General features: G+C 50.5%; 2 protein-coding genes across 2 annotated transcripts in view; both read left to right on the top strand.

Moving 5' to 3' along the window:
- ATP6V1B1 (ATPase H+ transporting V1 subunit B1) overlaps nucleotides 1–6,931 on the top strand; it is a 48,347-nt gene extending 41,416 nt beyond the window's left edge. Inside the window, exons 11-14 of the mRNA XM_066632150.1 lie at nucleotides 3,047–3,129; nucleotides 3,818–3,922; nucleotides 6,176–6,305; nucleotides 6,647–6,931. Coding sequence (XP_066488247.1) covers nucleotides 3,047–3,129; nucleotides 3,818–3,922; nucleotides 6,176–6,305; nucleotides 6,647–6,807 — 479 coding nt within the window. The 3' untranslated portion in view covers nucleotides 6,808–6,931. The remainder of the gene's footprint in view (nucleotides 1–3,046; nucleotides 3,130–3,817; nucleotides 3,923–6,175; nucleotides 6,306–6,646) is intronic.
- Nucleotides 6,932–10,132: 3,201 nt separating this feature from the next.
- On the top strand, nucleotides 10,133–21,005 carry LOC136655634 (shootin-1-like). Its single transcript, XM_066632221.1, has 16 exons — nucleotides 10,133–10,169; nucleotides 10,904–10,947; nucleotides 11,388–11,448; nucleotides 11,570–11,664; nucleotides 13,181–13,337; nucleotides 14,274–14,350; nucleotides 14,529–14,610; nucleotides 15,680–15,774; nucleotides 16,427–16,573; nucleotides 16,795–16,948; nucleotides 17,097–17,211; nucleotides 17,526–17,575; nucleotides 17,832–17,947; nucleotides 18,417–18,470; nucleotides 18,701–18,950; nucleotides 20,410–21,005. The coding sequence occupies exons 1-16, from the start codon at nucleotides 10,133–10,135 to the stop codon at nucleotides 20,487–20,489; spliced, it is 1,614 nt and encodes a 537-aa protein (XP_066488318.1). The 3' UTR covers nucleotides 20,490–21,005.
- The last annotated feature ends 1,566 nt before the right edge of the window (nucleotides 21,006–22,571 follow it).

The raw sequence follows: 22,571 nt of genomic DNA, 5'->3' as shown, positions 1-22,571 counted from the left end.
AGTGGAAATGGAAAAGGTGCAAATGGGAGTGACTAAGATGATTACGGGGCTGGGGCACCTTCCTTATGAGGAAAGGCTACGGTGTTTGGGCCTCTTCAGCCTAGAAAAGAGACGCCTGAGGGGGGACATGATTGAGACATACAAAATTATGCAGGGGTTGGACAGAGTGGATAGAGAGATGCTCTTTACACTCTCACATAACACCAGAACCAGGGGACATCCACTCAAATTGAGTGTTGGGAGAGTTAGGACAAAAGAAAATATTTCTTTACTCAGTGTGTGGTTGGTCTGTGGAACTCCTTGCCACAGGATGTGGTGATGGCATCTGGCCTGGACACCTTTAAAAGGGGATTGGACAAGTTTCTGGAGGAAAAATCCATTCCGGGTTACAAGCCATGATGTGTATGTGCAACCTCCTCATTTTAGAAATGGGCTATGTCAGATGCAAGGGCGGGCACCAGAATGAGGTCTCTTGTTATCTGGTGTGCTCCCTGGGGCATTAGGTGGGCCGCTGTGAGATACAGGAAGCTGAACTAGATGGGCCTATGGCCTGATCCAGTAGGGCTGTTCTTATGTTCTTAAGATACCCAGTACCCCTCCTTTCAAGTTATTTGATGAATGAGACTTGTTCACACTTGGAATTGAACGGGTGGGCTCACTTTTCCCCTAAGCCAGACTGACCAGTGACCTGGAGGACACTTTGGCTCACTTTCACAGGCCCTCTGGATCTATTTCCTTGGCATGGATCCTGCTGAAGTAGTTTCAATGTACATGGGTGGATGGGAGGGTAATGCCACAGCTTCCTGCTGTTGCCTGTGACCCTTGGCAGCCATGCTGCCTTCTGCTCAATTAAGCAACGTCTTTCCCTCTGTTCAGTTCCAAGTCCAGCTGTTCTAAGGCAGAGTCTTTTACTTTACTGTGTTCCAAAACCCACAATGCTTAATCCTGGCACCCTCAGGTGAAACAAGACCTAAGCACATGTAACACAAACATGTAACCACTACTGTTGCTTGCATTCATCCCTTGTGACCCAAGTATTTCCGCCTCCTCTTTCTCTATCACTTCGCACTATTGGAATATGGATGGTTGTAAGCTCCATGCAGCAGGGATCTCTTCAGCAAGGGAGGATGATCTCATGACTGATCAATTGATAACTCTCCTCTCCAAGGTCAAAAATAAGGCGCAATGAGATGTTGTGGTGGTGATGCAAAGAACTTGGCATGAAGTAGTGGCAGCAGTGACTTCAGGCTGGAGCGGTCACTGCTAGGATCACCAAGGGTCCAACGGCTGGGGGAAGGACCAGAAAGTGTGGTGGTCTGCCCTATAACTAACTAACCCTCCTCCTTCTCCTGCAACGGCCAATCCAACCCATTCCACCATAACTCCATGGCTCGTCACCCTCGAAATGGCAGTGCTGGTCCGCTCCACATTTTCAACCACCCCCCACCATCCCCCACCTCCTCAAGACTTTGATGACAGTTTGAGCATTATGCAAAAAGCTTTTCTGGAACATCTGGAATGACAAACACTTCATGTACATGATGCAGGTATTCTCTTTGGGCCAGGAGGCCAGAGGGCAGCCTAGTTTCCCACTGCACAACACACCAGAAGGGTTCAGCTGCAGGATCATTCTCCAGCCCAACTCTTCATGTCCTTGAAGGAAAGTTGAACTGAAACTGCTTCTCTTTTGACCCAGTGAATCCCTTGATTGGGGCAGTGAGAAACAGGAACTAAGCCACTGAAACCAAAGTCCAGTTCCTTATTTGACATTCCACTCCTTCTCCCAGTTCCCTGGGCATGTCATTCATAAAGTGAGAGGCCGTACTTAGAATGAAATTTGTGGGTATTTCTGCAGAGGAAGGGCAGTGATTGCAAACAAGTAGGCTAATCTCGCTTAGCTCTCCATAAGTTGGCAGCAGGCCGTTGACTTTGGCTGGAAGCCAGGGTTCTGCAGAGAGTTCTCCAGGGGAGGTTCAGACATCTGCATCTCGTGTGGCTGCACGGTGACTGCAGCACTATGGAGGAGAACCTTTGGGCACAAAGCACCGGGACATTGTACTCTGAAGCCCTACAGAAGGGGTGATGTGCCTGATCCACATAGAAGGTTGTGCAAATTAATCCCATCTCTCTTCCATGGAGTTCTGCACACTCAGGAGTCCTGCTTCTCCTTAGTCAGAGAAGTGAAGTTTGAAGGGTGACTTTGACCCCCCCTCCCCGCTCTGCAGTGTGTGCTCTGTGAAAAAAAAACACAAAAAAAAAACATGGCTAGAGGGAAGCCAAGCAGACACTAATGATCCATAGCATTGGTGTTTGCAGAGTTCTCACCCTTAGGAAAGAAGAGCTAGAAGTTTGCAGAAGTCACATGCACATTATAAAGCTGCCTTCTACTGTGCCAGGCATTGCCCCAGTGAGTTCAGCTGACAGCAGCTCTCCAGTGTTACCTAGAGAAAGATGGGGAAGGCAGAACCTGGCAAGGACCTTCTGCATGCAAAGCAATTGCTCTGTTGCTGAGCTATGGCCCTTTCCAGCTCAGGCTTCTCTGCTGTTGTGACCACCAGTTGCTCCAGTATAATTCAGTGCACAGGGTCATTGAGGCAATATCCTTTTTTGAGAGACCAGCTGGTGTTCAAAATATAGAATGTAAGCTTTCAGTTGACACAGAGCTAGTCTAGTTCTTCAAGCTAGATGGTAAAGGAATAAAGGCCTTAGAGGAGAGAATTGTAGATATTTCTGAGCATGGACATTTGGCTAAGCCTTGTCTGCAGAATTTGTATCAGACTTGAAAGGAGTGTTTGCAGCCATATGTCAGTCTAGGCCAGGCCACATGAGAGGGCTCCAAGTTAGAGAAAGGCATTCTGGACAAGGTGGCCGTGAAGAAGGTTCCCAAAGTATATGAAACCCTGACACAGACTTATCAAAGCACTGGGAAGGGGCACAGGATAAACTCACTGTGGTGAGAACCTCAACTCTGCTGGATGGAGGAAATGGTGTCCCACGCAGCGCTTGGTCATGGCTCATCGTCTCAACCTGCTTTTATCCCCTGCAGACATCACTCACCCCATTCCTGACTTGACCGGTTTCATCACAGAAGGGCAGATTTACGTGGACAGACAGCTCCACAACAGACAGGTAACAGGTCTAGTGTTTCCCTTAAGTTTTGACCACATCAGAGCTGAAGGAAACATGGGCACAGGTCAAAAGTCCCCCTCCATAAGCTAGACCTAGACCATTGGATCCCCTTTGGAATATCAGTGTTACAGAATTCTAAACTTACAGCCCAAACCTATGGGCCACGTGTGCCACCGTCAAGGCATGTCCCACAGCATACAGTATATGCCTTTCCAGAGTTGCATACAACTACTGTACACAGCTGCAGCCAGCCACCTGTTCCGATACACGTAAGCCGGCATAGGAGGCAGGCAATGGGCAGGGGGGCAGAAAGGGGGAGAGCAGGAGGCGGATTGGGACCACACGCCACCCTCCACATTAAGCAGCTTCGGAATACCAGTTGAAGGACGACAATGGCGGCAGGAGGTGGGGGAAGCCCCACTTTCCTTCTTATTGCCAGCCCAGTAACTGATGGGCCATTGTGAAAGCAGGATGCTGGACTAGCTGGCTGTCCCCACTTCAGCCTAATCCAGCAGGGCTCTTCTTATGTTTTTGGGTGACCACACATTCCTTCGTTCTGGGATATGTTCAGAAGGATCCTTGCTCTTTCTGGATTAGTTATACACACGTATGAACAAGCACACACACCCCACTTTGACATGACTGAGGACTCCAGTTGTCCTGTGCCTGTGCCTGTCTTCTGCTGCAGATCTACCCTCCTATCAATGTCTTACCTTCTCTCTCCCGTCTGATGAAGTCTGCTATTGGAGAGGGCATGACTAGGAAGGACCATGGCGATGTGTCCAACCAGCTGGTAAGTGTTGAGTCCTCCACAGAAATGGCACCCTGTTTTCTGGGGGTGCCACTGTTACCAAAAAGGGCTGTTATGTTATAAGGGGAATTATTATATTACCCTTTTTGGAAACTTCAGGGTCGCAGGCTGGATAACAAGACAGCGTAATGCAAAGAAATTCCCTTGTAGCTTAAAGAGGAGACTGGGAGAAAGATAACTTTCAATCAAAGATTTTATTTTTATTACAAAACACACGAAGGTAAACATAATACATTTCTTGGTTCTAGTACATGAAAAACGTACCTAGCTTTTATGGTGGTTGCATGTGCTATGTATTTGGTGCATCCGAGAAGGAATCAGAAAGGTTGTAGGGAAGGATTTTAGGGGTCCCTTAATCTGCTAAACCCAGTTTGCTAACTAAAGATGGGGGAAGAAGGGAAGGAATTTCAGAAACACAGGATAATTACCTGTCCTGGGGAGCAGTTGGGGAGGGGAGAGTCCCGTGGAGGACCTTTTGCCTTGCAGGGGGCAGCTAGAGAGAGAGCCATGTGGCGGAGTTCTCTCTTAAAAGGGGCTTGGCTGACCTGGAAGCTGACCTAGAATGACCGGATGTATCCCAGAGCTGTGCGCATGCTCAGTGTACACAGTAGGACATGTGGAGCATGCAAGAACATGATGACTGGGTATCAGCCATGGCTGACCTGGGGGGGGGGGAGGCAGTTTGCCTAAGGTGCTTAAGAGTGATAAAGCTCCAACAATAGAACAATAGACTTCTTCCTCCGGAAGTGCATGCTTGTTTTGCATAACGGTGATTGGATCAGGAGACATTCCTTGACTGGAGGAGGGGATGTAATCACCAAGAGCTTTGCTAAACTTGTGACTTTTACCAGGGCCTTGGAAAAGTGTGCTGGGGGAAGGGTGTCCTGTATTCTGAGGTTTGACCTGCATGAGTTTTAGTCCATAATACATACAAAATCACAACTTGGAAGGGAAAAGGAGATTTTCACGTAACACCACAGACAAGATCAAAAATGTTCACCTCATGTTTAAGCGGCAACTGTAGCTGTGAAGGGGCTGAGCCTCAACGGAATGCTCAATTTTTGTTTGTTTAATGAATGAATGACCTGTCTTTCCAGTTGAAAACCGCACAAGGCAGCTTATACTAAAATAAATACATTAATACAATAAAATAAAATATAATATCATCTAGGAATTAAAACACAATCAACAGGCAATAAAATAACAGAAATAAATGGATGAAACATTCCCTTCTAAATACCAGGAGCAGTGGCAAGAGCACAGTTCAATACTTACAAGAAGGCAGTGAGGCAGCCCCCTACCTTCCCCCTTCAAAAGCTTGTTGAAATTTGTTGTTGGCATCCTTCAGTCTCGGAAGACTATGGTGTCACGCTCTGAATGGTGGTTCTGGAACAGTGTCCTCCCCAGTGCGCGAAGCCTGGGTAAAGTAGGTATGGAGGATAGGCTGTTACCCATGCAGCAAATCCCCACGTCGCTGAAATGGCCCAATGGAAAGGCAGAGGCCAATACAGTTGGTTCCAGCGGCGTCGCAGGAGTTGCCAGAACGTGACTGTGTTCAGCCATGAACTGCCTCAGGGGCTCCGGCTCCGGATTTTGCCTCGAGGTTGACTCCTGAAGCCTTTTCCATAACTGGATGTAGCCACAAGGCAGTGGAGGTTTGGGATCAGAGTTTTCCTTCTCTCAGATGAACTGCCTTCCCAGGCTGAGGAGTCCCATCTACCCGGTGGCTGTTTAGTCGCCTCTTACGACAAGTACAGCCAAACTGAGGGCCTATTCTTATCCCCAGCCCCCAGGGGAAGGGATAGAAATAGAAGTGTTGAAATAGAAGTGTTGAAACAGAAGTGTTTTTAAGTCCCATTGGAATTGCTCCACAGAAGGCGCTGGTTGTAAATCCCTCTGGAAGCATGTCTCAGAGGTGCAGTGCCGCCACAGAGAAGGCCCTGCCTCTCTCCACCATCCCTTTGACTTTGGAGGGTGGTGGAACTCTTACCAGATCTCTGCCAGATGGATGAAGGGGACAAGCTGGACTACATGGGAGTAGGCGATCCCTAAGTTGCCCCAGTCCCAGGCCGTATAGGACAGTTCCAAAAGACACCTTTACACATGAAACTGCAGAGTTTTATTTTCAGTGGTGGTTTCGGTTCTATAAGTTATTCCAGTGGAGTGAGGCAGTTTGCCAGCACCGCTTAGGGGAGAACCCTGAGCCTTCTTTCACTTCCTTTCTTTTGTGCTCAGTATGCTTGCTATGCCATCGGCAAGGATGTTCAGGCCATGAAGGCAGTGGTGGGAGAGGAAGCCCTGTCAGCAGACGACCTCCTGTACTTGGAGTTTCTCCAGAAGTTTGAGAAGCAGTTCATTGCACAAGGTAGGTGTACCTGGGAGAAGCAGACAGGGAACTTGGACCTAGGCAGTGACCTTGGCCCCCTGCACATGTATCCATGCTAAAGGGAGGAGGCAGTTGCCTCAGAGCATCTCCCGGGAGAAACCCTCCACCAAGAGTACCAGTGCATCCTCCCCTGGTATCATCCCCAGGTCACATGCATCATAGCCATAATTGCTTATGCTACTGTGTCTCACAGCTATGTAGTGGCAACAGGGCTGGCTGTAGAAAGTGTGGGGCCCAATTGCTCAGGTTCCTTGCAGGGCCCCAGATATTTGTATTGACCCCCCCACTACTAATGCACTCCTGACTTCTGTTTCTCCCAGGGCCGTATGACAACCGGACCATTTTTGAGTCTCTCGACATTGGCTGGCAGCTGCTCCGCATCTTCCCCAAAGAGCTGCTGAAGCGGATCCCAGAGAGCATCCTCTCAGAGTACTACCCACGCGAGGCCAAGGGGGCACAGCACTCTGACACTGCCCTCTGAGGTCCAGGAAGCCCATGGCGAGCCAGCCATGCCCAAGCGAGACTGAAAGAAGAGACTGGCTGCCTCAGGAGGGCATGGAGAGTCCTCTGCATCACACACGCCATAAAGAACTCTTTCCCCAGTACCATGTCTCTTTCACTGCCTTACAATCCATTGTGCACATAGTAGTCTGATGCAAAATAAAGCTGAACTTTTTGGTGAGTGTATCTGTGGGTATGGCCAGAAGCTGATGGTTAAGCACAGTCTTAAAGTGGACTTACCTCGTCCCAGGAAACTAGGCAGTTTGGCCCAAACCATGTGCTAGCAGCAGAAGAGGCTTTACCTGAACACAGGTCTATGCCAATCACATATAAAGTAGAGCGACAGAAGCCCAGTATTTTGAGCAAAGGGGGTGTAGAGGCAGGGGGCTAACTTTCCGCAGAACACTTTTCCCCTTAGCAGAGCTCTGATGCTGGAAATGAGCCTAGTTGGAGAGGCACATGCTGTGAGGAGAGGTTTTGGCTCCCTCTGATGATGTATTCCTCTGACTCTTTAAAAAAAAAAGGTGGCCATCCCGGCCACCTATTTGTGACTGGAACAAATCCAGGTTTCAACAATGATGCCTATGGGGGCTAAGCTAAGAAGGAGATGGGAGTTCTGTGGCTGGAATTCTTGCCGCCTCGTTTTCCTTTAAGCAGCAGCTGCAGGGACTCTTGTACATGGCAGGGAGCTAATTTATTGTGCTCCCAAATCCAGCCCCCCCCCAAAGCTGCTGTTGAACAACCCAACATACTGTCCCTCCCTGTGGCCATAGCTCATGTCTTCCCTTGTGTGTCTTTCAGGAGTCCCCTTGGGGCAAGGCACAATTGGATCTCCCCCTTCTTTGTGGAATGTTTAGCACTTTGATAACTTTTTTGTTGAGACACCATAAACTGATATTCTTACAAAAAAAAACATTAGCCTAGAAAAGGAAAACATGCACAATATGGGTACCTGAATGGTTTTTCTTCCATGGCTGATGACAGCTTTGGGGTGAGACATTTGCATGGGGGAATGTGCACAATGGCAAGGAAAGGCCCTCCTCTCCCTGTGCTGTAAGCCCCAATTTTAAAACTGCATTGGCTGATTTTTTTTTTTAAAAAAGACCATCAGGCAACAGGAGCTCCAGTCACAAGACTCATGTCATGTCTCATTCGCACTACAAGGCATATGGTAGTTTAGGTATGACTCTTGTTTCCATTCAGTTTTTTGTGATGGGTTTTTCCCAGCAAGATAATAAAGAGAACCTGTGAAAAATCTGGGGTGGTGGTGGGGGTGTTGTCAGTCAGAACTGCAACCCTGGGAGAATTCACAAGACCACAACAGTTTAACAACATGCTTTAAAAATTAGTTTTCCAAATTGTGCACACCGATGCATCCTGAGTGAGGATAATGATGACACTACAAACCTCTCCTATGAGCACCTTCACTAGTATTATCTATTAAACTACTAATAAACAGTCGTGAATGAATGAATTAATGGTGAATGAAAGCTGTTGGTTAACCTGGAAGCAATAGCAGAGACAGGTAGCAAATGGAACAGGTGAATAAGCTTTTGCATGGTTTTTCTTGCTCACCTCTCCACATTGGGGCCAGAAAAAAGATCCCAGAGGATCCTGAGAATGCTGTTCTTATACAGCCCCCATTCATTTCAACACAGCTTGTGCAGGAGATCTTCCTCATGAATTATGTGCCCCATCCTAGGCTTCACAGAATTATTATTATTATTTATTATTAACAGTATTTATATACCGCTTTTCAACTAGAAGTTCACAAAGCGGTTTACAGAGAAAAATCAAATAACTAAATGGCTCCCTGTCCCAAAAGGGCTCACAATCTTAAAAGATGCAAAGGAATACCAGCAGACAGCCACTAGAACAGACACTGCTGGGGTGAGGTGGGCCAGTTACTCTCCCCCTGCTAAAAAAAGGAGCACCCACTTGAAAAAGTGCCTCTTACCCAAATATATATATATTTCAATAAACCCAATTTCTCAAAAATCCTCCAAGCTGACACCCACACACTTCTCCTAAAGCTGTCCTGTTGATGGAAATCTGAAGAGGAAATGGCACAATTTGAAGGAAGTGAAATAACACTTATTGTGGAGGAAGGGAGGCTCCAGCAGAGCTAAGAAACAAACCCAGAATCTATCTTCCAGTTTTACTTCCAGAGTTACTGAACTTGCATCTTTGAGGTGGTTCATCAGTGGGTGATGCCAACTGGTCAAAAATTATTCTGGACCCAAGAGTTATTTCCTGATGAGCTGCATGAAGAATCCCATGCAGGGAGATTTGAGGGAGATAAACAACATAAACCATTCCTATGCAGGCTGGCCAGATTCCAAAAGGTCCACGGCTCTGATTCCTTGAAAAGTTCAGTGCAGAAGGTGAAGCTTCACTAGATATTATTCCACCAAGTCTCACATTTGCTGCCACAAGATATGGTGATGGTCATTAGCCAAAGAGCTCTCGGTCAAGGTGGTTCTGCTGCTCTTATGGAGGTGGTAATTAACCCCCAACTGAAACATTTTACACTTGACTTGAGCCAGGCAATTTAAAGAAGGTTCTCTTGGTTTCTGGTTGACTATTTTGGAGCCAGGTGAAGCTGAGTCATCACAATGCACCCAAATCCTTTTTGATGAAGCTGGTGATTTAGATCCATTCCAAGCTGCTTTCCAGCTTGGTTTTAGAAATAAAACTACCTTGGTTGCATGGATACCCTGTGCCAGGAGGCAGACCAAGAGTATGCAAACATGTTGACTCTCTTGGATCTCTCAGTGGCTTTTGTATTACCAACCATGGGATCTGTCAGGATACCTTGCTAGATGGGACAAGGAGGTATCAAGCCAAGGCGATTCCAGCCCTTTCTTGAACGCCAATCCCAGAAAGCCACGAGTGTACACTGCTGATTTGCTCCACAGCTTTCATGGGTCCAAAACATTCCACTTTGTTTTTAAACCACATGACTGACATTTGGCAAGGCCACTGAGCGCCAGTCCAAGCTTTTTGGAGGGTAGATGTGGCCCCTGACTGCCATCCACTTGCTAGAAAAACAGCACAAAGCACTTGATGTCATTCAAAGGCCCATTTTGTGGGTCACCTTTTTCCAGCTTCTGCAGAGAGCCCTTTAGGACATGAGGCAACCACAGAGTCAGCAAACCCGGGGACTCATGGACAGACTCAAACAGGAAGAGGAGGTTTCGCTTCTTGTTGGCTTAGGGCAAGGCCCTGTGAGAGTGACAGGCAGGCAGAGCTGAGCCCAGGAGAACTGACAGGCAGAGGCTACCTATCCAGCAGCTGAGCCCTGAATGGCACTTCTCCAGGATGACTTCAGCCAAACTGCAGGTAAGACAGTGATATACAATATCCAACCATAATGACCTTTGTAGCTTGCACATAGCTGTGGATGGAAGAGGGGGATTCTGGCATCATGAAACTGATGCAAACCAGCTGTTGTACAACCTGGATTAGGGGCACCACAGCTAATTTCCAAAAGGTGGGAAGGGGGGTTGTCCTTAACATCATGTCTGGTTTGACACTTAAAAAACCGACCATACCAGTTTCCGTTTAGAACTTCAAAGGGGCTTATTTAAATGGATTTGGTTATGCTTATAGATCAGCAGGAACCCAAAAATAGTCACTAACATTTTTTGTCTGGGGAGGCAGTTCTTGAATGGGGATAGAATGAATTAAGGGCACAATCCTAACCAGGTCTACTCAGAAGAAAGTTCTATTTTGTTCAATGGGACTTACTCTCAGGAAAGTGTGGTTAGGACTGCAGCCCAAGTCTCCTGCACTTTAGCAGCATTTTTTAAAGACATCTCCAAAATCTCCTTCAAAAGCAAAGGAGGGAGAATAATTTAGCTGGGATGCTGAAAGGGAATGGGGAATGCACAAGACCCGTGGTAGTGTTCTTGCACAGCTCCCATTTCATTTCAAAGGGGCTAGCATGAATGGGGTCCTTAGTGGGCAAATGAGTGACAGCTGCAATGGGTTCTTGACCTGGGCCTTCAGTACCCCAGCACTTCTCTGAGTGGTTGTTTGACAACTTTCTCTGTGTTTTTTTGCAACCATTTTAGCATATGGCAGTGACCCAGGTTCTGAGGAAGAGGAGGATGACAAGGTATGTGAGCAGCTTGCTTCAGGCATGCGGCATGCCACTCTAGGAAGAGACACTGCAGGCTTTAAGGACGAAAATTGCTAGTCCTCATGGAGAAAGAATGAAAAACCATGCATGTTGGGTAGAGAGTTTAGGGAGCAGGTGATGAAGCAAAGCTCTGACAAACCTTGGCTTCATTTAAGTCCCACCAACTGTTCCTGCCTTCCCCTACTGCCCAGTGATTTCCATGCTTGCTTTCCATGTCTTCTCCTTGGCAAACAGTCTAAATTCTGGAGAGTCTGTTTTGCATGAACAGTGGTGCTCAGCCCAGCACACCTCGTCCAGGCATAGATTGTGTTGTGGAATAGACTATGTCTATCCTGGCCCCCCCCCCCCCCCGCTGAACTGACCAGGAAAAAGAGTGGTAGACAATTGCTCATCAGACCCTTCCATTCTTCCTCCAGGAGGAGGCCCTTCTCCAGGAAAGGGAAGAGGCCAAGCAGAAACTGGCAGAGCTGGAGTGCGGTAGGTCTACCTGTCCCCCCAGCCCAGTCCTCTCTCTGAAGGCCTGATGCCCTGCTCCTTCCTTGCACAGAAGACTCCTAATCTGCTGCTTATTCCCAACTGCCACCTTTCCCCTTCGCAGCTTCCCAGGCTTTGCTGGCAGAGCTCTTGACCTTGGAATCAGAGTATGAAATTGAGAAGTCCTGCCGGAAGCAGGCGGAAGCCTATGCAGCTCAGGTGAGTTTGGGCTAGGGACACAATGTCAGGGGCAACCAACCAGCATTCCATGGTAAGTTGGGGGTGGGTTGCTTTAAATAATGTATTACGACCAAATCATCACAAAACCGGCTCTGAGAGCCTGCTGGGACTTCAGGTTTGCTTTTCTCCAAAGCATCAGCCTTTACAATACCCCTGTGATTGCATCTTCCCCCTTTACTGCAAATCCCTCAGCAAAATTTGGCTCTCCAGTAACTGACCCACAGCCCAATTCTATGTATGTCTACTCAGAAGTAAGTCCCATTGGAGTCAATGAGGCTTACTCCCAGGAAAGTGTGGATAAGATTGGGCTATCAGTCATCCAGGCAAGGCAAGGAAACTAGCCAGCAAGGTCATTGCAACACACCAGTGGGCTAAGGCAGCTGTGCAGGAAGCAGTAGAGCTCAGGGCACGTTCATACAGCTGTTGTAACAACAGCTGCCAAGCAGGAACAGAGGTGCTTGCAGACAACCCAGCAGCCTCATCCTTTCTGGTGTACTAGAGGGCCCCTGATCCTGACAGCACAGAAGCTCAGGATTCCTCTGGAACAGGTCACAGCTGGAGCTTCAGTTTGGATTCATTGCCATCTCCACTCTTGAGTCCTGTTGGTGACTGTGGGAAGCCCAGCATCAAAGAGAGTCCAGTCGGGGTACAGGGCCCCAAATTCTGCAGGTTCCCTGTGAGGAATAACATCGTACGATCTACCTTGTCTCCCTCTAGTGACTAGTCCTGGTTCATGCCGGTATCCTCTACTACAACTGTCCCCTCAATATCTACCTGGCTGGCTGGGGGGGGGGGCAGACAGAGAGTCATGGCCATCCAGCCAGCATCAGATCTGTTCTCTGAAATGCATTTCTGTCAAACCAGAGACCTCCTGATTCATAGTCAGGACCAAAGCAGCATGACAGGAGAACTCCAGGACTGGACTTCCCCAAACTCTTTTTCCTATTTATAAAGCGGTCACAGGCAGGGAGGAGTATGATTTTCATCAGGACTGCAGCACAGGTTTGACCTTCTGCCACCCCCCCTCCCAATTTCCTGACTGAAATTGCTCCTCCCTGAAGCCAAGAACTGCAAAAGGGAAAGTGTGTTTTCCCCTCCTGCAGCTAACAGCAGCTTTGGTGCAAGAGGGATTTAGATCAAGGCTACAGCCCTGGGGAAAGCTTTAGACCCAGCATGCCCCACACCACAGCGCCAATCAAAATCATCCCCCTAATAGCTGAACATAAGAAAATCCCTGCTGGGTAAGGCCCAAAGGACCCTGTCTAGTCCAGCATTTTGTTTCCCACACTGCCCTCTCCCCACTGTCTCTGGGAAGCCCACCAGCAGGAGAGGGTGGCCATTCTCTCCTGCCATTGCTCTTCTTGGTTGGTTTTGGGGCCAGTGAAAAGCTGTTGGGAATTTCAACTGCGGAACTCCCACGTCACATCTAGTGAGCTCGAGTGAGCCCCCCCAGCTCTTATGCTACCCCTGGCATCACCCTTCTCATCTCTCCCAGGTGAACAGGGACAACAAGGAGTTGAAGCGGATCAGCAAGGTCTTCTTGCCGCTGCTCAGCCCCTTCCCGGGGGACCTCATGGACCTGAGCAAGGGCAGCGAGGTTGCCCCTGAGGCTGGGTCAGATCCCCTGAGCCAATATTTGCAGCAAATCAAAGGTAAGTCCAGAATCCCTACCTCTCCGACTGGAAGTCAAAACACAGAGAAGGGGGAACACAGAGGAGGGGGAATTTCTTGTGCTGCTCAGGGAAGGGCAGGCAGCAGCGGGGCAGGCAGTGCCAAAACATCATTTTTGTGGGTTTTGTTCAATTGTCACTCCTCCCCTCTCCCCGCAATGAATGGTCTTGTCTGTTTTGAAAAACTGAAGGAGAGAAGCTGGTGACCTTGAGTTTCTTTCAGTTCCTTTGAAGCTCTGCGCAGTTCTGGCTTGTATTCTAGCCAGACCTGGCAATAGAGCATAGATGCACAGATGAATTATACGCAAATGCCTTTGAGATCACACCATTCCCTGTCCCTGGGATTCGGTGCAAATTCTTCCATGAAGGCCAGAGACCCCCTCCGTTGTTTGCTCCTCTAGGTTCCGGGCCCCATAAATCCTGTGACTCCCTCCCACTATCCCTAGGAGGGTCTCAGTGCCCCTGATCATTTTGGTGCTTATCCCTCCCTCCTGCTGCTTGATGCCAGGGTATATTAGGCATGGAAAATGCCAGCAGGAACAATGGCACTCTGGATGTGTCGGGGTCCCTCTTGAGGGAGGCTCATGTTCCAGAGTTTTCAGTAGATGCTTTCCCTTACCAGTCACACACCATCCCCAGTAGAGGATGACACAGGCCGAAAGTTGCTCATTTTGCCTTCTGTTCTGATGCTGTTTCTGATCAGCTCCAGGAAATCTTGCAAGATCCAGACTAAACCTGGCCAGCTTCATTAGATACAGGAAAAAGATTTGCATAAACATTCTTAGCCAGGATCTCCAATTTATCTTCCCTTTTTTCCTCATGGTAATAGATGGCCTCTCTGCAGGTGAAGGACTGGGAGGGGGGGGAGGAAGGACCCTGCTTTCCATTCATGATTTTGTCCTTCTTCTTTCCTTCAAGACCTTCAGGCAAAGGTTTCCTGGCTGCTGGAGGAGAAGAAAGAGCTGGCCATGCAAGTGAAGGCGCTCCAGGAACAGGTACCATGGGCCACCCCTAGGAAGGGAGAAGCCTCTGAGCTTCAGGGCTTAGGTGGGCGTAACCCAAAGGGAATGCTGCCACAGTGTTTGTGTTTAGCTCATTTGAAATATGCTCTATACAGCAATGTATTATTCCAAATTCTTCTTTAAAAAAAACAAAACCCTCCTTTGTGCAAAGTTGGAAGAGGAGTGCTCTGAGAGGCTGTCGCTGCAAACTGCGCTGGAGAAGACTCAGAGGGCTTTGCAGAGGGTCAAACAAGGTGAGTTGATGATGGTGTGTGGGGAAGGGGTCTGGAAGGGGGCACTGGAGGAGCCCACGGCTGCAGCCAAGACAGAGGCCTCTACAGTTCTGTACAGTGCGGGATTATGGTCCTATAATATCAGCCTGATATCTTCATACCGAACATGCTCTTTATACAGAGGGCATGATCCCGAATGGGCACACGGTTCTTTGGATTTTTGGAGAGGCAAACAACAAATGACAGGAGAATTCAGAGGACTTCTGACAAAAGGAAACGTTTACTCGTTTGCAAACGGGACCCCCCCCCCCACACACACACACGTGGAGGATCCCGAAGGATTACAATGATGCAGGTTTTATAGGATATTTTTAGAGAGGGGAGGGGGACAAGAGCACACAAAGAGAGGAGGGCATCCATGGGAAGAATAACACACAAACAGGCATAAAAACAACATTTGGCAGTTGTTATCAGCTCAGGATGTTAATTTGAGAAGGGCAATTCTATGCGCATCGACCCTTTGTTTACAGACATATCCATTATAGAGGATCTGGTACTCTAACTCATCCCTTTTACCCTAACTCTTTCATCCTTATTTGTTGATTGCCCTTATTTATGGCTTTCTGTTCACCCTTGGGGGCCCATACTACAGCCAGCTTGTTCTCTGAGAGGGATATTAAGTGCTGGCTAGTGCACAAGGGTCAGAGAGGGGCTGTGTGGGTATTTCTATATTGTGAACTGGACATTTTGGGATATTTCTATACTGTGAACTGGGCATTTTGATATCAAGCATGTCACTCAAACAAAGACATTTGGGTCCTGTGTACGTATTTTAGGAGGCAGGGCAGGGCAGGGTGCTGGGTATACTCTTGGCAGCATCTTCAGTGGAAAGGTGATGAGGGAAACCTTGAGAGAGGTGCTACCAGTCCAATTGGACAATGCTGGGTCAGATGCACCAAGGAAAGGCTCTGGAGAAGGCAGTTTCCTGGAGTCATGTTTGTTGCTGGCTGCTGTAGCACTATGCCCATTCCTAGCCAGCCCTAAATCCATTCAAAGGTGCTGATGGGCGCCTCTCCTGTTCACTCTCCAGTGTCCCGCCTCGTCACTGAGGAGTATGGAGAGGTGTCTCGGCAACTTGATTTGGAACAAGAACTGAGGCAGCACGCAGAGGCCTTTGCCTCTCAGGTATTAGTCCAAGGGGCAGGAGGGAGGGAGGGAGCAGCCCAACCAAGTGCAACTCTTTTGCTCTTTGAAGGAAAATCCTCTAGATGATGACCACGATTGATTTTGCTGAGAGGCTGGATGATGGACGCTCCAGACATGGACCCAGATTCTGTTGAGAGCTCTTTTCAGTATTGGACTATGTGACAGAAAAGTACACAGGAAGCCCCCAGTTTTGCAGGAGCACCTCTATTTCCGTATCACTGGTTCAGTTTTCAAGACTTCAGTTTCCAAAAATAGGTTTTGGGCTACAATTGTGAGAATTTAACGAAGGCAAAGTACACGGTGCATAAACAGACAGGTCCCTGTCCCCAAGGTGCTTACAATCTCAAATGGACAATGGGAAAAGGTTTGTTTCCAGAAAGGAAGAACAAACTAAAGCATTGCATAACCTTGTGTAGGAAAATTCTTGACCATTGAACTGAATGGGGCAGCCCCTGCCTGTGTGGAGCTCCATGTGCTTCCCAGAGCACTACAGAGCTGTTGAACCAGGATTCGCATGCCTGGCCCAATTTCCTGGGGGAGAGTGTAGTAAAAGGAGAAATTGGTCTCTGGGTCTCAGACTTCTCAGCTCCTAACCATGGCGTTTTCTTTCCCCCATCCTACTATGCCACAGATGCTGGTGAAGCAGAAGGAGGCCAACCGGCAGAGTCGGATCCTAATCCAGAATGCTGGGCCAGATGCTCAGCTCCTCCAAGCCCTGGAGGACGTGGCCAAAATGACCAGGGCTCTGGAAGAAGCCAGGCTGGAACACCAGGTCAAGGTGAGCCTGGCTTGCCTAGACGGCTTGGCAGGGAGGGGCTTTTGCAGAGAGGCAGAAGGATTTTCTTGGGGTCAAGAACAGTATCGTTTGAAGGAGGCGGCAGAAGGGGAACGCCTTTGCAAGAGACTGTATAGTGTCATTTTTGTCAACTGTGATTATGTTTAAAGGGGGAGACATTTGCCTTTAGGGTCTGAATGTACTCACATAACTCTGGTCTCCAGGTGGAGGATCTGGAGGCTCAGTTGGCGGGTCGACCACAGCTGAACGAAATGCACAAGCTTCAAGCTGCTCTGGCCTTGGCTCAGGATGAGAAAGCATGCCTGGAGAAGCGCCTGGCCCACTCCGAGGAGAGAGATGCTCTGCTGGAAGAGAAAGGTACAGCTTGCTAGACTCCCATCTGGTTAGGGACTTAAGAACACAAGAAAAACCCTGCAGGATCATATATTTGGTCCATTCTGGTCCTGTACAACAAAGAAATGCTGCCTGGATATCAGTTCCTAAGTCTAAGCCATTCTCATTGCAGTGAAGTCCCTGGAAGAGAAGGTCAAGCTGGTGGAAGCATCACCTCCTGAGTTGGTTCCTCCACCTCCTCCTCCTCCCCCTCCCCTTCCTCCTCCTCCCTGCCCTGGCCTAGTGGAGTAAGTATCACGTACAGTAAGTAGACACAATACAGACTTTTAAGAGCACTAAATTTCAGGATCCACAAGGCTTCCTTTGCTGAGGTTACAATCTGTCCTTCATTGATTGGCAGAGTGTGTGTCTGTGCCTGGGTTTGTGTACACTTGTGTGTGTTGTCCACTTACTCCTTGAACAGTCTGGGTCCCTCCTGGGTTCTCTATTAGCCATGTTGACAAATTGAATTGGAGGTTATTCATGCACGTTTGTTCCTACTTGGTTACCAACAGCAATGTTACCTGAAGAAGGCTTCATCTTTCTCTTTTTACCTCCACAGCCCCCTGTCAGCTATCAGGCAGAGGAAGGGAGCCAGACAAGCACAACCTTGTAAGTTGATATGAGGGAGATTCTGGAGTGCCGTTTGGGCATGTTTTGTGGGGGGGGGGGGAACTCTTACGCATACACACTCTCTTTCAAAAAGGCCAGGAAAGATACAAAATTCATCGCAGTCCCTCTGACTCAATTGTTGCAAGTTTTCCATAAATACAAGCGTGAAATGAATACGAGGATGCTATAGATGGAGGTGTGGGAGAAACCAACAAGGCAGAACAGTCATGACAGGCCTCCTTTTCCTTATGAACAGATAATGATGTCAGCACTGACGACTTCAAAGTCAAAGCGATGGAAGAAATGATGGCCCGGATCAAAAGCGGGGTGGTGCTGCGCACAGCCAGGCAGGACACTGGGGCATTGTCCAAGGTAAACAAGCAGACTGGGATGCAGAGCTGGGAGCCAACAGATGGGTTCCTGCAAAGCCTTGGGCTGAGAATACACCCCAGGCCAGATTAGGGAAGGCAGACTGGGAGCATCTGAACAGCATGTGCAGTGCTGAGGGGTTTATATAGACATGCTGCATTCATTGGGACAGACCCTGCTCTGTGTCCCTCTGGCCTCCTAAATAAGTGATGTGGGTGGACATATAAAAGCAGATCTTGCTGATGGGGCACCTGGACCCTGGAAAATCTCCATCTGCAAAGGTCAGGCACCACACACCACCCCACCCTCAGTGGGAAAGTGAAAGTAAACACATTGTTTACTTGCTTTTAAATGGTTGGTTGTTGATTTTGTCATGATTGTTCACTGTCTGGGAGATCCCATTTTGGGGACCAAAGAACAGGGCAATAAATATAAGGGACATGATTAGATTTTCCATCCATCCCTTCTCAAGGCCCAGTCTGCAACCAAGCGTAGGAGCACTGTGATGGAACTGCAGGGCCTCTTGGTAAGAATCATCTCTGTTCAGCTGGGCTTCCTCCTGGCCTTTTTGGGTGTGTCTGTAGAACCGGGAGGCATTAATTTACAGAGAATGCAGGATGGCTGACTTCTTGTGCTCAGCACGTGTGTTTTATGATCCTAATCGGGAAGGTCCTTTTGTGGGGGCTGATTCTGTCTTCAGCACAAGGGCCAGAGTAGTGAGGGTCTGCTGGTCCATTCCGGATCTCTCTTACCCAGAGCACCATGAAGAAGCCCGTCAGGAAATCCAGCCGACGTAAAGGCAGCCAAAAGCGCACTGACAACCAGCTGGAGGCCCTCCTGCAAAGACGGCGACGGATCGTTGACTCCACAGGACAGCCACAACCACCACAACCTTCTGGGGCAGCAGCACACAGCCCACCCATTCAAGCTCCAAGGGCCCAGGCAGAGCCCCAGAAAAGGAATCCACCTCCCAGCATGCAATGCTCCCAGGATTCCAGCTCACCAGGTTAGAAACTGCTTGCTGGTCCTTCTTGTACTCCAGTTGTCCCTTGTCAGCAGGGACACTCCCCATTTTCATGTCCCTGTCCTTGATGAAGGACTGTCACTGTTTTGGGGAGGCCTGGCTGATATTTTACTAGTGTTAGATAATCATAGTGAGAGGTTAGTGATGCTGCCGCCATCCTTCAGGGTTCCATTTCTGGCCCCAGTTCTGAGTGTTTGGGATCTGGGTAAGAGACATCTTGTCCCTTGAGCACATGCACAGAAATGCACACACCCTAAAGGGCCTGTAGTGCACAGCCTACAATTTAACCATCATCTGCTGCTGAGGGCACATTACCTGTTTTACCTGCACATTAACCTGGAGCGCAAAGGTGTCCTTGGTGTTGTAAACAGAGTTGCACAGGTGACTGCACAGGTGACTCCATTCAGTGCACCTGCGTGGAGGCTGCAGCAACGTGTGGTGATAGAAAGGTGGCTAGAGAGACTTTGGCCAGTGAACTTTAGCAGGAAGAAAATAGGTGTGTCATGAGCAGAAAGCAGCTTCCTGTGCTCAGGCAGTGGAGACTGGAGGGGGGAATTAGCACTGCAAAGGGCAGAAGCAAGAGGTGTCTCCTCCAGGGAGGGAAGCTCAGTAGAAATTTTAGGAGAGCCCTGAAGGCAGTTTGCAAGTGGAGGCTGCAACGCCTCCCTCACAGGAGTTTCTGTTGCCTCTGAACCCCCAAACGCAGTGCGAGGTTCATGCACAGTGTGCAGCCATCCAACCAAATTCAGGTTCAGCAGCTTTGTACTGCTGGTGCCGCAGCAAGGTGCAGGTAGAAAGGGCTCAGATCACGTGCAGACCTTGGGCTGGGCACAGCCAAGCCTTCAACAGCAGGTGCGACAAGCACTGCACAGGAACAAGGGAGTCCAGTGTCTTCCGCTCTCACTGCCCCGTCGCCTTCCCTCCACACCACGCCACTGTGAGCTGCATTTGTTGGATGAGGGGGTTTTCCGCCACCGGCTCCAGGCGTTCTCCAAGGACAACTTCACTGGCAGTCTGTGGAACTCCCTGCCACAGGAAGGGGTGTGGCACCTGGCCTGTGTGCCTCAAAGGGGAGTGGATGGAAGCTCATCACAGGTGCAAGCCCCGAGGTGTGTGAGCCTCCTGGCTCTAGAGGCAGAGAAGGCAGCAGGACGCAGGTCCCTCATGTGCTCATGAGCGGTGGCGTAGCCGGAGGGGGCGGAGCGCTCAGGCTGTCAGGGCTCCGTTTCCCCCCCCCCCGCCGGGAATGGCTCCGAAGGGAGGGGCCTGCCAGCCTGAGCGCTCCGCCCCCCTCCGGCTACGCCACCGCTCCCGAGGCCTCTGGGGACAGGGCCGGGCGGGCCCCGGGCCTGCTCCAGCCGCAGGGCGCACCAGGGCTCTTGCGGACCAGCACTCGGGGTGCGGGACGTTCACACTCCTCCCTCTCTCTCTCTCTCCCCAGGCGGCCGGGCGGAGGCTGCGGTCGGGCGCCCGCAGGCCGGCAGACGCGCTGTCCCGCCCCGGGTGCCGCAGCAGCTCTGAGGCCCTCCCACACCTGCCGCCTGGAGACGAGGAGGGAGCTGTTGCCAGGGAGACGAGACAAGGAGCGGCCTCGCCCCCAGCCGGCTCGCCCCGCCCTCCTGTGACGCTTTCCGACCACGCCCCGGACAGTCCCGCCTCGCCCCTTCTGCGGCGTCTTGACCACGCCCCCAGCCGCCTCGTCCGGTCCCAACAGTCGCCTCTGCTCACGCGCCATTCTGTGACGTCTGCGCCACTCCCGTTCCACAATCATCCTTCCCAGTAGCAGCCTGCGCCCCGCCCCCTCTGTGACGTAATAGACCATGCCCAGTTGCCATTGCCACGCCCCTTGTGTGACATCATTTGTTCGCGCCCAAGGCGCCTTGCCCAATCCCAGTAGCTCTGCCCCACCCCACTGTGACGCCAATATACCTCGCCCCAGGTGCCTTGACCAGTGCCCCTGACGTCAATAGGCCACGCCCCAGGCGGCTTGACCAGTCCCAGCAGCGGCCTGCACCTTCTGTGACGTCAATAGTCCGCGCCCCGCCGCCACCATGGCCGCCACCAGGAGTCCCCGCCGCGGCGCCGTGCCGGCCGTGGGGGGGGAGGAGGCCGTGAGGGGGGAGGGGCCCGCGCGGGCGCGGCGGCCCAGGCGGGGGACGACGTCGCCCCCGCCCCCGCCCGCGCCTCCGAAGCTCCCGTCCAGCTCCAGCCTGAGCGCACGGGCCTCCGGCAGCTGCTGCGGGCGGCGCGAGGCGGGGAAGGCTGTGGCGGGGCTGCAGCGGAGCTCGGGCTCGGTCCGCATCGCCTCCGGCAGCAGGTGCGGCGGGAGGCGCGTCCCGCCCCCACCAGGTCCCCCCCTGGGCCTCCCTGAGCCTGGCTAGGCCCCAGGCAGGGCCGCGTCTCTGAAGGGCCCCAAGGCCCCCCTTGGGCCAGCAAGTGCAGAGGGAGGGCAGGTGAGGCAGTGCCTTCCCAGGTGGGGAGGCAGAGCCTTCCCAGCAGAGTCCTTGAAAAAGCGCCGCGCCATGGGAGGCACCCACCACCTCCACTAGGGAGGCTCTGCCTCCCCTGCCTCCCCACCCACCTGGACACTCACCAAGTGGCACTTCTCCATGTCCCCACTGGAGTCCTCACTCCCCAGGTGAGGCAGAGCCTCCCCAAACGCCCCTGCCCTGGATGCCGAGGTTCCCTGTTTACGCACTGCGTAGCCCAGCATGCCTTTGCTTCTCAGTGCACCGCCTCAGTGCCTTTTCCAGCGTCTAAGGCAAGAGCACAATGTCAAAATGCCACTGCCACAGAACCAGTTGGAGGAGAACAGCATAAGGAGCTTGTTCGCAGTCTGGGCTGTGACAAGCGGCATTCTAGCGATTGGTCAGACAGGCGCAAACTAAAGGTGCTTCTTTAAAGCCACTTCTGCCCAGTGTTGCATGTGCGCAGCAGGGACCAGCTGTGGTCAGGGCAAATGTGTTGATAGAAAAATTACCTGCCCCCTTTCAGACCTATTTTAAGTCCCTCCCCCAGTCTTTCAATTAGTGCGAAAACACTTTAAAATCCCATTGTCAGCTATTGCAGGTACTGCTGCCAAAGACCTGAGATGAAAATGTTTTACAGCTGCATAACTTTTGTGAACACTGTTTTCCATCAATGACCTGCTCAGGCAGTTTCTCTTTCTGCTCCGCACACTCAGATCCACTGGGGTGGAGGGAAGCCAGCAGGAAACCCCCACACACTCCTTGTGGAAAGTCAGCTGCAGCTTTCCTGCTCTGGCTGTGAGCACATGCGCAGTGAGTGGTGGGAGACACCTGTCTGCGAAACCTCCTGTGGCTAAATTCCTCAAGTGTTTTCAAAAAGGGAGGTGGATGGAATGATTGATTTGCATTTACTTTTGTGTTTAGTACCATAAAAACAGTCAGACTGCTGGCCCCAGCGAAGCCTTCGACTCGAGAAGAGAATTTTGCTGCCAGCGCAGGACATACGAACTGGCTCCAGCTCTGCCTGCAAAAAACTGAAACTCCAACCCAGGCTGATATTACTGTAAATCATTTTGCATGCTTTCTATGGAGAGTGGGCGCATTTGGCACATAGCACCCAGTTTACCTGGGGATT

The sequence above is a fragment of the Tiliqua scincoides genome, chromosome 6 (assembly GCF_035046505.1).
Source record: "Tiliqua scincoides isolate rTilSci1 chromosome 6, rTilSci1.hap2, whole genome shotgun sequence".
NCBI classification, from domain to species: Eukaryota; Metazoa; Chordata; class Lepidosauria; order Squamata; family Scincidae; genus Tiliqua; species Tiliqua scincoides.
Note: the sequence above shows the minus strand (reverse complement) of the source record. Positions and strands in the feature narration are given on the sequence as shown.

Bases quoted from the DNA above. Each gene is read 5' to 3' on its own strand.
- LOC136655634 (XM_066632221.1), top strand. From the start codon at position 10,133: ATGGCACTTCTCCAGGATGACTTCAGCCAAACTGCAG. The intron at 13,338-14,273 runs GTAAGTCCAGAA...CTTTCCTTCAAG, and splicing joins ATATTTGCAGCAAATCAAAG to ACCTTCAGGCAAAGGTTTCC. The intron at 18,471-18,700 runs GTAAGAATCATC...TCTCTTACCCAG, and splicing joins TGGAACTGCAGGGCCTCTTG to AGCACCATGAAGAAGCCCGT.